At 43.6% G+C, this 13,401-nt stretch overlaps 1 protein-coding gene across 1 annotated transcript in view; it reads left to right on the top strand.

Moving 5' to 3' along the window:
* Positions 1-12,968, top strand: part of SEC62 (SEC62 homolog, preprotein translocation factor) — a 57,967-nt gene extending 44,999 nt beyond the window's left edge. The window contains exons 6-8 of the mRNA XM_073578903.1: positions 6,120-6,180; positions 7,052-7,171; positions 9,648-12,968. Of these exons, the coding sequence (XP_073435004.1) occupies positions 6,120-6,180; positions 7,052-7,171; positions 9,648-10,114 (648 nt within the window). The 3' untranslated portion in view covers positions 10,115-12,968. The remainder of the gene's footprint in view (positions 1-6,119; positions 6,181-7,051; positions 7,172-9,647) is intronic.
* Positions 12,969-13,401: the final 433 nt, after the last annotated feature.

Below are 13,401 nucleotides of genomic sequence, written 5' to 3'. Positions count from 1 at the left end.
TTTATAAGACAAAAAACAGAGAAAAGGAAAGCATGGCGGCAGACAGAGTATCACTCGATAAGTAAATATTGATATCATACCCCTTCGAGAAGAAAGATTGTAGTCATCGGTTAGATAGTTTCACTGTTAGACAATGTTTTTAGAGTAAATGGATTGTCCTTTAAGTGGAGGTTGAATGAGAATATAATTAGATGGGAACCAATACTCGAGATTATAATTAGATGGGAATATAATTATGTAAATGTAAGATATACGGTGTAGACCTATGGTAAGCTGATGTAACACTCTAAAAGACTAGTTTGTATAATAAAAGAATGAAATCAACAGGAAAATTGGAATACCTTTGTAGCAAGTGGTCCTGGTTCAAGGGAATCCACAACTGTGTGAAATGTGCCCAAGGCTAATTGCCTTAAAAGAGAAAATCTTTTATAGGTATGCGCCAAAAAGGCATACTAATAAGTATGATATGATGAGGACAGAGATACATATGGAATCATGAGGAAAAATGAATACCTTTAAGATAAGTGATTCTAGAGGATCCACAATTATGCCAGTGTGCCCAAGGTACATCGCCTTAAAGGTAAAAACATACACATAATGACATGTAAATAGCGAGATCTATTGGTGGTGCAGCGGTGGTTAAAGGAATCTCTTCCATGTTACTCACAATCATTGGTGGCAGTGGTGGATGCAGGCACCGCCGTGCCTGTGCAGTGAATGAGCGCTGTGTCTGTATCAGCGCTCTTTAATGGTGGCAGGGTCGGTCATCTGACCGGAAGTGACGTCAGACGCCGGCGCCTGCGCTGTAAGGAGTGGAACATGTCGCCCATAAGGGGAAAACCACCAAGAAAATGGCGCGGGTAACCCGCGCCTGCGCAGTAGCGCTTGGGGAGAGACTTAATCACAGGAGAGGCGCCGAGGGGCGGGAGCAGATATCGCCATGGGCAAAGTTAGATAAAGGAGATGAAGGCTCCATATGGAGCAGATAAAAATCTATAATAATAAATGCCCTAAGCAGCTTCCGGTTGTAACAACTTCCGTCCAGTTGTAACCGGTGAGGTCACCGCACACCTCTTTCCATGTTAACCCTCAACACACCACTCCTCCTCAACACACAAACTCCTCTCACCTTTCACAATCTCCACTCACGTCCACTCACTCTTTCACTCCACATACGACCCTTTCTCTCACTCCGTCTCTCATACTCACACTGTCATCGCCACTGATCCACGATCCCCGACATCATCTTCCGCCGGCGCCATCCTGGATCCAGACGTCCTCCACGTCGGCGACATGTTCTTGCGGCGACGCCATTTTGGATCGGCGAAATCCCGCGATAGTCAAGATGGCATCGCCGCAAGAACATGTCGCCGGCGTGGAGGACGTCGGGATCCAAAATGGCGTCGGCGAAATCTCGCGAGATTTCGCCGACGCCATTTTGGATCCCGACGGCATCCACGCAGGCGACATGTTCCTGCGGCGACGCTATTTTGGATCGGCGAAATCCCGCGATACTCAAGATGGCGTCGCCGCAAGAACATGTCGCCGGCGAGGACAACGTCGGGATCCAAAATGGCGTCGGCGGAAACTTGCGAGATTTCGCAGACGCCATTTTGGATCCCGACGTCGTCCTCGCCGGCGACATGTTCTTCCGGCGACGCCATCTTGAGTATCGCTGGATTTCACGATACTCAAGATGGCGTCGCCGCAAGAACATGTCGCCGGCGTGGACAACGTCTGGATCCAGGATGGCGCCGGCGGAAAAAGATGTTGGGGATCGTGGAGCAGCGGCGATGACGGCGTGAGTATGAGAGACGGAGTGAGAGAAGGGGTCGTATGTGGAGTGAAAGAGTGAGTGGAGATGGTGAAAGGTGAGAGGAGTGTGTGTGTTGATGGTTAACATGGCAAGAGGTGTGATGCTATCGCATCCTCCTGATGCAATAGCATCGGGCCATAATCTAGTATATACATATCGGTTGTAAGGCATAACATGGTGAACATGAGAGATATAAACCAATAACAAAACTTACAGCAATATATTACACAGATTTAATAAAAATGACAATACTCTATTGTAGGAGTCCAAACTGAAGTGAAGGGAAAAAAAGGAAAAAGGGAAATAAAGGTAAAAAAAGGGGGGGGGGGGAAGAAATGTTTTGATGATATTATATAAAAAGGAAAAGAGGGGGAAAAAAGGGGGGGGGGAAAGGGGGAAAAAAAGGGAAGGGAAAAAAAAGGAAGTGGAGAATACAGAGAGAGAGAGGTGGTTGAACCTTTTTTTCCCCCTCTTTTCCTTTTTATATAATATCATCAAAACATTTCTTTCCCCCCCCCCCCTTTTTTTTTCCTTTATTTCCCTTTTTCCTTTTTTTCCTTATTTTCCTTTTTTTTCCTTATTTTCCTTTTTTTTCCCTTCACTTCAGTTTGGACTCCTACAATAGAGTATTGTCATTTTTATTAAATCTGTGTAATATATTGCTGTAAGTTTTGTTATTGGTTTATATCTCTCATGTTCACCATGTTGTGCCTTACAACCGATATGTATATATTTTTGTCTGCTCCATATGGAGCCTTCATCTCCTTTATCTAACTTTGCCCATGGCGATATTTGCTCCCGCCTCTCCTGTGATTAAGTCTCTCCCCAAGCGCTACTGCGCAGGCGCGGGTTACCCGCGCCATTTTCTTGGTGGTTTTCCCCTTATGGGCGACATGTTCCACTCCTTACAGCGCAGGCGCCGGCGCCTGACGTCACTTCCGGTCAGATGACCGACCCTGCCACCATTAAAGAGCGCTGATACAGACACAGCGCTCATTCACTGCACAGGCACGGCGGTGCCTGCATCCACCACTGCCACCAATGATTGTGAGTAACATGGAAGAGATTCCTTTAACCACCGCTGCACCACCAATAGATCTCGCTATTTACATGTCATTATGTGTATGTTTTTACCTTTAATGCGATGTACCTTGGGCACACTGGCATAATTGTGGATCCTCTAGAATCACTTATCTTAAAGGTATTCATTTTTCCTCATGATTCCATATGTATCTCTGTCCTCATCATATCATACTTATTAGTATGCCTTTTTGGCGCATACCTATAAAAGATTTTCTCTTTTAAGGCAATTAGCCTTGGGCACATTCACACAGTTGTGGATTCCCTTGAACCTGGACCACTTGCTACAAAGGTATTCCAATTTTCCTGTTGATTTCATTCTTTTATTATACAAACTAGTCTTTTAGAGTGTTACATCAGTTTACCATAGGTCTACACCGTATATCTTACATTTACATAATTATATTCCCATCTAATTATAATCTCGAGTATTGGTTCCCATCTAATTATATTCTCATTCAACCTCCACTTACAGGACAATCCATTTACTTTAAAAACATTGTCTAACAGTGAAACTATCTAACCGATGACTACAATCTTTCTTCTCGAAGGGGTATGATATCAATATTTACTTATCGAGTGATACTCTGTCTGCCGCCATGCTTTCCTTTTCTCTGTTTTTTGTCTTATAAATGTCTCTATACTCCCTAATGATCGTTTGGCACATAACATAAAGATACTCCTCAACGAGATACTTATTCTATGATTTATCCTACATGTTATTTTTATTGTACATATTTGTCTGTAATTTTTATTGTATATATTTTATTTTTTCAGCGACTATATGATAAAGGCCATTGTGAGGCCGAAACGTCAAAAAAGCTGTCGCTTCTTCACCATCCAATAGAAATAAAGATTTTCCACTTTTGCAAAAATCCACGTGTGCAGTGACTTTATATTTGACTCATTCGGTAATATCGGCGGTCCACATCCCGGGCGTGGAAAACCGGGCGGCGGACTTCCTTAGCCGGCAGGGTGTCGCGTCCGGGGGTTGGTCGCTGCACCCCGAGGTCTTCCAGCAGATTTGCCAACGGTGGGGAACACCGGATGTGGATCTGATGGCCTTCAGGGTGAACGCCAAGGTGCCCGTGTTCGTCACTCGATCGCGGGACCCACGAGCGATCGCCATGGACGCGTTGGTTCTGCCATGGAATCAGTTTCGCCTTCCATACTTGTTTCCCCCGCTACCACTACTTCCAAGGGTCATCAAGAAGATCAAAACAGAGGGGGTTCCAGCGATTCTGCTGGCCCCAGATTGGCCCCGTCGGGCTTGGTACGCAGATCTAGTGCAGCTGCTCGCCAACGTACCATGGCGACTGCCAGAGCGCCCAGACCTACTGGCCCAGGGCGCGATCTTCCACCCGAACTCAGGGGCCCTGTGTTTTACGGAATGGCCGTTGAATCTTGGATTCTGACCCAGGCGGGTTTTGGGCGCAAGGTGGTCGCTACAGTGGTTAGCGCCCGGAAGCCTACTTCGGCAAGAATTTAACAATCACACCTGGAAGGTCTTCTTTGCTTGGTGTTGAGATGTGGTTTTTCTCCTCTGACATTCTCTATTCCCAACATCTTGGCCTTTCTCCAGTCAGGCGTATACTCAGGATTGGCCCCGAGCTCCCTTAGGAGACAGATATCGGCGTTGTCCATCCTCTTCCAACAAAAAATTGCTACCAATATGCAGGTGAGGACTTTCATCCAGGGAGTCTCCCACTTGGTACCGCCCTATAAGGTGCCCCTGGACAAATGGGACCTTAACCTGGTCCTGGGTGTTCTGCAGGAAGCTCCTTTTGAACCGCTACAAGATACTTCTTTGTCGTACCTTTCCCAGAAGGTGGTATTCTTGGTAGCCATAACTTCCATTAGGCGAGTCTCGGAGGTGGCGACCCTGTCTTGCCGAGCACCGTTTCTCACCTTCGACAAGGATAAGATGGTGCTTAGACCAGCTCCCCCATTTCTGCCGAAGGTCATGTCCTCATTCCACATTAATGAGGATATTGTCTTGCCCTCGTTTTGTCCAGCGCCAGTACATCGCGTGGAGAAAACTCTTCACACATTAGACCTGGTGAGGGCACTCAGAAGGAACGTGTCATGGACGGCACCTTTTCGCCAGACGGACACGCTGTTCGTGCTCCCCGAAGGGCGCAGGAAGGGACTCGCTGCCTCAAAGTCGACCATAGCCAGATGGATCCGTCTAACTATTCAGGAGGCCTACCGTTCCAGCAGGGATCAGAGCATACTCTACTCGAGCAGTAGGCGCCTCTTGGGAGCTTCGGCACCAGGCTTCGACAGAACAGGTGTGCAAGGCAGCAACCTGGTCTAGCCTGCGCATGTTTACTAAACATTACAGTGTCCATACTCAGGCTTCGTCAGATGCGAGCCTAGGTAGAAGGGTTCTCCAAGCAGCGGTGGCGCACCTTTAGACATGAGGTGCATGTAGCTTGGATTTGTGAGTCAACTTCCCACCCAGGGACTGCTTTAGGATGTCCCACAGTACCTGTGTCCCCCAATGAGGCGAAGGAGAAACATTGATTTTTGTGAGAACTCACCATAAAATCCTTTTCTCTGAGACGCTCATTGGGGGACACAGCACCCACCCTGTTAGCCACTTGGCTCTTGTTTAGTTAATGTGCATTTTTTTTTGTTGATGTCAGAGTGGTTCTTTTCCAGACATATTGTTATCTGCTTTAAAGCTGATTTTTGTTATTCTCCTACTGCTTTTGCACTAAACTGATTTCCGCCCGCAATCGGGGCGAGGGTGTATGCGGCTGAAGAGGAGCTAACCTTGTGTTGTTTACTTAGTGTCAGCCTCCAGATGGCAGTAGCATACACCCACAGTACCTGTGTCCCCCAATGAGCGTCTCGGAGAAAAGGATTTTACGGTGAGTTCTCACAAAAATCCATGTTTCATAAAAGAGCTACAAAGCATGACCTATTGAGCTTCATTTGTTTGGTGGCACCTGAATATAGGTAATGTACTGTGAACACAGCACTTCTCCCATACAGGTATCTTTTTCTCTCAGTACTAGGGTCAGTGTTTGGCATTTAGGCTCATGGCTTGTGATATTGTGGTGTACTAATAAATGAATTAGCAATCCTTTACATGTCAAAGATAAAAAGGTTACGTTACGTACAAGTCCATCTCCTTCATGGTGAGCTTTCATTCATGTCATTGTTGCTCATGTTAAAATCTTTGTTTTCCTTTTCTAAATTCTTGACTTCTTTACAGGTGTATGTGTGGATATATGATCCAGTCCATTTTAAAACGTTTGCTATGGGACTCATACTTGGTAAGTAAGAGCGGTACGTTCATTTTGTGGGTGACTATTCACACGCTGCTGGCTCTTTCAATGGTTCGTGTTATATTGTAGGTTTTAGCCCCTTAACGACTGCCTTTTAACGGCTCTGAGAAATAAATGTATAGCGCCCCCCAGAGTCTGAATTTCTCCTGGGTCTCCAGGTTTTGAAGTGCCGATCAGCTTCTGTTATTTGAAGAGGATTTGATCCGGTCTGCAGTGTGCATGCGTCACTCCATACACTGCTTACACCCTGCTACTGAGCGCAGTGGGGGTCTCTGAGCCACAAGATCTGCTGCTCCGTGACCCACCCGCACACAGCTCTGTGAGAAATGTAATAAGTTTACGATGTGTGTATCAGCAGGATGCATTTCCCACTTTTTACATATGCCTACCTACTCATGACCCACGGCTGCACTGCGGTAGGACGGAGAGAATTGGCAGTCATACTGCTGCAGTTATCAATAAAGGTCCCCAGGATTGGAAGTGTTTCTGCGCTGTCTGGAATTATGACACGAGTCATAAAATTGCAGGTTTGTTGTTGATGCGTTTTAGAGTCCACCAACTCCTTCCTCAGGACAACCATACAAAAAGGATGGAAAAAACCCTGTAATTTTATCTACTATAACTTGTGTCATAATTCCAGAGAGCGCAACACTTCCGATCCGGGGACCTTTATTGACACTCTATGGAAGCTGCTGCATCTGGTCTTTGGGCTCTTGAAGTGTTGTGTGTCACACAGCCTTACAAGGTGAGCAGTTTTACATTTCATTCATCAAACGTTTACCCTGAATAAGACCCTATTGCGCTCTTGTATTTTTTTACACTTGTAAAATTTTGTAACCTGCATCTCCCCTTTTTGCAGTAATTGCTGTGATCGCGGCCACCCTCTTCCCTCTATGGCCAGCGGAAATGCGTGTTGGAGTCTATTATCTCAGTGTGGGGGCAGGTTGCTTTGTGGCCAGTATTTTACTTCTTGCTGTCGGTAAGTATCTGAATTAAGTGTATTATTATTGTCCTGCAATACCACAGTCAACCACTGGATGTCCTCAGTGTACTCCCCTGGTGACATTAGTTGGAACCAAGTCTTCTTCCTGCTGTCACCTCTCACTTACCCACCACCACGTGTGAATACATTATAAAACTTAACATTTATAACATACAGTAGATCATCTGGCCTGAATTGCATTTTTTGTTATTTAACATATTAGACTTTATAGCACAGGGGCAGAAAATAAAGCGCAAACTAAGAACCAATTGCAGTAAAAAATAAAAAAACACCATGGGCATCTCTGACATCCAATACCTAATGGAGCATCATTAGGATGAAAAATTCAACTCTGTCAAATAATTTTTTTACATGTCTTAAAAGCATGTCATGTGTGTGAGAGGTTCTGGATGATGAGACCTCAACCGATTGCTAAATTGGACGAGTAAAAACCTCAAACTGAGCTCTGCTCCCTTCCGCAATTGATGGGCTCAGTAGACCGTCTACATCAGCACAAGGCAACTAATGAATACATGAACTCCACTATTACTCTAAATGTTAAAAATGAAAAGTATTAGGTTAATATTTTTTATCAAATAGCGTAAAACTATCCTACCAAGTCAAGGTGTACCTTTTTATATGGATGATCCCTCACCGTGTGCCCGACCAAGCTTCATCTGATCTGGGCAAGTGAAAGGAAATCGGGTGTAGTTTGTAATTAAAACCTTGCAGGGAAAGATGGATAGATAAGGGTGCTGAGCCCCCACCCCCAGATGTGTACTACAAAATAAGGGCATGCACCCTTATGTTTTAGGCTCTGCCCACAGTGGGGCAGATAAATTAAAATAACTCACGGAACAGAGCAGTATAAAATCACCTCAGAGCAGTAAAATTATTGCACTCATGGAAGAATTAAAGGACAAATCAGATAATAAAATAAAATCAAACAATGAAAGAAACCGAAGGAATGTCCAATGATACTAGTTTTATTGAATTAATACGGAATAATATGGTGTAAAGAAAGGGGGAAGGCCAATGCCATGGATAAGGCACAACCGGGGACAATAGAAAGTTCTATTCTGTATGTTAAAATAATATCACACAATACAAAAGGTAGACACAATGAATAAAGTGATGGTGCTAATATAACATTAATGTGCAAACAACCAAATGGAACATATTCATGATAAAATATAAAGTGCAAATGCATATGGATCAGTGCAGCAAGTAATGAACATATATAAAATGAAATAATCACAGGTAAATAAAGTGCAGTGCTAAGGAGTAGTGGAATGGATCTAATCCATCATAATGATTTGTTTAAAAAGAACTCTAGAGGTAAAATAAAAGTGTTAAATGTACAGGCACAGTGCTATACCTTCTTTGTGCTGCTGGAGTCCCCGGGATGTGCCAGCCCGACGCGCGTTTTGGCGTACCTTCTTCAGGGGACAGGGCAGAGCAAAGTGCGCAAGCCGGCAATGTCTCTGTGCAGGAGGCGTCATCCACCTCAATCGGCACAGGGGAAGTCCGGGGGTTATATAACTCTTTATGGAATGCAGCACAGATGCTGATTAAGGTGCTAGTCTTAGTTCAGACATGAGAAAAAACTGGTGACAGGCTCACTTTAAGTATTAAATTAATGCATAGGTGCATAAATACGCTAAGTGACCAATATGCAAACATATACTTAGACGATGCGGCAGCACACTGCAACTAATAAATACATTAACTCCGCTATTACTACTATACATTTCAAAAGTTTTCTGAAAGGGCAGTTACACTTTAAAGGGGATATCCGGAACTTAAAAGAAAAAAGTGCCTAAGCATTAACAGCAGGTGCAGGTAGTTGCTACCTACCTGATGTGCCCGGCGCCATTCTCCACCAGAACAGAGCTTTCACAGACTTCCACTGATGACCCGTCAGCAGAGCGGCAGTTCCTCTTCCTGTTGATAGTGCGGGACTATCGGTGTCATGCTGATTGACAGCTGGCTGTCCTCTTCCTAATTGGGGGAAGCTGGCTGTCAGTCAGCTTGACACCGGTAGTCTTGCCCTGTCAACAGGGCATGGCAAGAGTCCGTTTGACACCGATAGTCTTGCCCCGTCAACAGGGCGGGACAAGAGTCAGCTTGACATTGGTAGTCTCGTCCTGTCAAAAGGGCAGGACAAGAGTTACAAGCTCTTGTCAGAATGAGCTGAGGGATTCGTAGTTCACTCCTTCTACAGCCAGCAATAAGCAGGGAAACCAACCACCCCGTAAAAGCCATCGGTTCAAATTTATAACAGAACACAATTGCAAAAATAATATTTAGTACAAAATGCATTCAAGGAAAAAACCCCTCTAAGGTGACCACATCTTTTAAGCTTTGTTGTTCTATTTGGAAACAAGATATGACGTCAGTCTTCTATCACTGTATGCTTTCTGTTTGGATGTAATGTGGACATAGCTTCATCCTGTTAATGTTTCACTTCTAGCTCGGTGCATTTTATTCCTTATCATTTGGCTCTTGACTGGAGGAAGGCACCACTTCTGGTTCCTGCCTAACCTGACGGCTGACGTTGGCTTCATCGACTCCTTCCGACCACTTTACACCCACGAGTACAAGGGATCAAAGGCTGAACAGAAGAAAGATGAAAAACAAGAGTCCAAAAAGCCGGTGAAGTCCGATAGCGAAGATAAATCTGACAGCGAGAAGAAGGAGGCAGAGGAGAGTAAGGTCGCCGAGGCAGCAGAGGGATCGGGCACAGAAGGCTCCAGTCCAGAAAGGCAGTCAGACACAGACAGTGACAGACGAGAGGATGAAGGCTCACAGCACAGTAGCGGCAATGGCAATGATTTTGAAATGATCACGAAAGAGGAACTTGAGCAACAAACAGATGAAGGCGACTGCGAGGAAGAAGACCAGGAGGCAGAGACAGAGCCCCTGTGCGGAAAATCTTAATGCAGCAGCTGGGATGTAGGACTGATTTATGTGCATATGAAAGGATTTTTCTGTGGAGTAATCACCAAAACATTCACACATCTTTTCTCTTGTCTTCTATCAGATATGCAGGATGGATAGGGATCATCAAATTCACTGCACCCATAGAGTTCCAGCTTCATGAACAATGCAAAAGTTCTTTTTGAATTTCCTTTACCAGTAAAAAAGACCAAAATGCGAGGGTCTTCAGCTCCTGCCTGCTCTTAGTGCACTTTCATATATGAGCCACTGGGTTAGATGATGCTTTTTTTGGCCTCTGCATGCCGCTCTAACGTATAGTGGTCGGTCTAGTGCATGCAACGCAATACGGTCTCTTCATTTCAGGAAGTGTTAGGAAAAACAAACCTCAGCAGCGCTCTATTGTAGCAAAGTATTTAATGATTAATATATTTTTTAAGAGGTACTCTTTTTATATATGCTTGATCGGGTCAGCGTGTCCTCAACGCCTGGCATTAAAGTGCTATTCCAACATTGCCAGCTGGAGATCTTTTTTTTTTTTTTTATTATTATTTTTTCTTTGAATTTGATGATCCCTATTTATATATTCATAATTCGTCTCTCCCTTCATGTATATTAAAGTTTAGTTTTTTTTTTAATACAACATTTAACTATTGTTGACAACCCCTCTTATGTAACCGTTGAGATTGCCATCTTTGCATTTGTTTTAAAGCGCAAAAAAATAAAGTACTGTCCCTTCCACTTTGACTTTACATCATAAAGCACCATTAATAAATCCATTAAATGGGTGACTATATACTAGAGCTGTCCAACGGAATGGCTGAATGGTGCAAAGTGGTGCGGGTGGTGGAGTAGTACTGCAGCTGGAGGGTATCTATAGTATTACACACACCTCTATATTGCAAATAACCAAGCATCAGGAGCTCCACCCTTGTGAAGTCCATCCTTGTGACTAATGACAGATACTTGCCTAGATAATGGAGTTGAGTCATACAAAATGTGAAAGTTATTTTAAAGTTTGATGCAATCACAGTCATTTTTTTTTACAACTACTAGACAAGAAATTATACTAAATTCTGAAGAAAAGCGTACAAGGATAAAACTTTTTTATTATATATATATATATATATATATATATATCTATCTATATCCTTTCATAAGGGTTGTCATGTTCTTAAATGAGGAAAATTGCAAAGTGCTTGTAAAAGAAAATTACAGAGGGCAAAGAAGGGACAAATGGGGCATGGTAAATCATACCGTTCCTTAATTGTTACTGCTGTGTAAAGTATATACATTTAGGTGGAAAACTTGTTTATTTTGAGCTTTGTTCACGCTGACATATCTCGTCTGCTGGTCATACAGGATCTCCTATGCTGGATCTTTTATGATCCATTAGGATTCCTCTAACACTTCTATTAGGGACCTGTTTTTATTGGGTTAATACAGTATCACAGCATAGTATTCTGATCTTGCAGAATATGAGCAGAGTTTTAAGATGGTTTTTACACATTCAAAAGCGGTCAGCTGATATTCTTATAAATGGATTGTACAAATGGGCCAATGTGGGAATAACACAAAAACCACCACATGCTTGGCTACTGGATGAATGCTGCTCCTCTGTACTGCACTGTGTTCTGCACCGGTCCCCTGGCTTCCTCTTACAGCGGTGGTCATCAAATGGTGGTTGCAGTGGTCTTTTTTTGTCTCAGCTGAAAGTGGAAGACAGGAAACCGGCAGGTGACACAGTGTAGGGTAAAGACGAGCTGTGCGGCTCTGGTAAGCAAGTCTGGAGTTGGTGCAAATCGATCTGCAAGTCTTCGTCCATCAGCCTAGTCAGGAATCGCTTCCTTGGCTCCTCATTTGATTAGCCAGCCTGGCGCAATGTCATTGTTGTGAGATGATAAACATGTGACTTAAGGTCGACTAATCAAAGGAAAGCAGTGGATGCCGTCAGGTAAGTGGTGGATCTTGGGGCTCCCGTCCAGCAGCTGCTTATTGCTGCTGTGGCCAATGGAGCAGGTCCTGCAGGACCAACTCTTTTTTTTCTTGTTTTTTTATTCTTTGTCACCCCAGTGGTCCCATTTGCACATCAATAAATTGTAGTTGGCAACCCCTTTAGGTGTATGGCCACATTTTAAACTCACTTTTTAACATTACATGTGCATCACTTTTTAGCCAAAGAGCTTTTACAGAAGCTGATCTAATTGGGATAGTTTAATTCCAGTTGATCTATCTAGGTACAAATGACCTCATATATTGGAGGCTTCAGGCCATTGTGGAAATAAGTTGGACAGCTTTAGTATATAATATAGATGGCCACGTTGTCTTTGTTAATCCTCACGCCATCCTTACTTGACCAAACGTAACACAGTACTTTTTCTGCCAGCTGGCTCATGTTTTCCTGCACCTTTGGTTGGGGTGCATTTGCTGTTTTACACAAGGTAACTTTTTAGAACTTGCTTCAACACCTTTTTTATTTTATTTTTTCTTGTTTTGTTTCATGTCAATCACTTGAGCAGTTAATGCTTTTCCTGGAGTATGAGACAGTTTGATCTGTGCTGTATGCCCTCCTCCTAATATAAATGCCTATAATTTTAACGTATGTAGCTCTTATTTGTGTAAGCAAATGTCACCCAGCAGTGCAGGTGGTGGTGAAGGAACACGTGGGGGGATGCGGGACTTCCTTTTTGAAACGTTCACTGTAGACTATAACAAGAAGTGAGAATTGTTATGATGTATATGTACGAGTCTGCGCACCTATCGAAGCACCGTTCTGAAATGTATAGTCCTGTAAAAGCAAAAAAACTGCAGTGCAAACATTCAAGTTGGTTGTAATTCAATAAACTGTAATATTGGTGGTTGTTGCAAATGTTTGTTAGCATATATTGAGCCATCTAGGCCAGCATGTAAAATGCTCCTGCGTACTTGTCTGCTAGGTTTATGACATTGAATTGTTCCGTGTGTCTCCCCGTTCAGCTCATACTTGGTGCTGCGTTACGACAGTCAGTTTGTTCTGTTATTATAGGGACTGGAAATCTCAAAGTAGACTCCAGTGACACTGGTAATATTTTAGGCCTTGGCTGACTTTGGAAGTAGCTTCATCTGGTTTCCATCATGTCAATGGCCATCATACAGTGGGGAAAAAAAGTATTTAGTCAGTCAGCAATAGTGCAAGTTCCACCACTTAAAAAGATGAGAGGCGTCTGTAATTTACATCATAGGTAGACCTCAACTATGGGAGACAAACTGAGAAAAAAAAATCCAGAAAATCACATTGTCTGTTTTTTTTT

Source organism: Dendrobates tinctorius, unplaced genomic scaffold, assembly GCF_039654945.1.
Source record: "Dendrobates tinctorius isolate UK_male_01 unplaced genomic scaffold, ASM3965494v1 ptg000060l, whole genome shotgun sequence".
Classification (NCBI taxonomy): domain Eukaryota; kingdom Metazoa; phylum Chordata; class Amphibia; order Anura; family Dendrobatidae; genus Dendrobates; species Dendrobates tinctorius.
The sequence above is the reverse complement of the archived record's forward strand: the minus strand, read 5'-3'. Positions and strand labels throughout refer to the sequence as shown.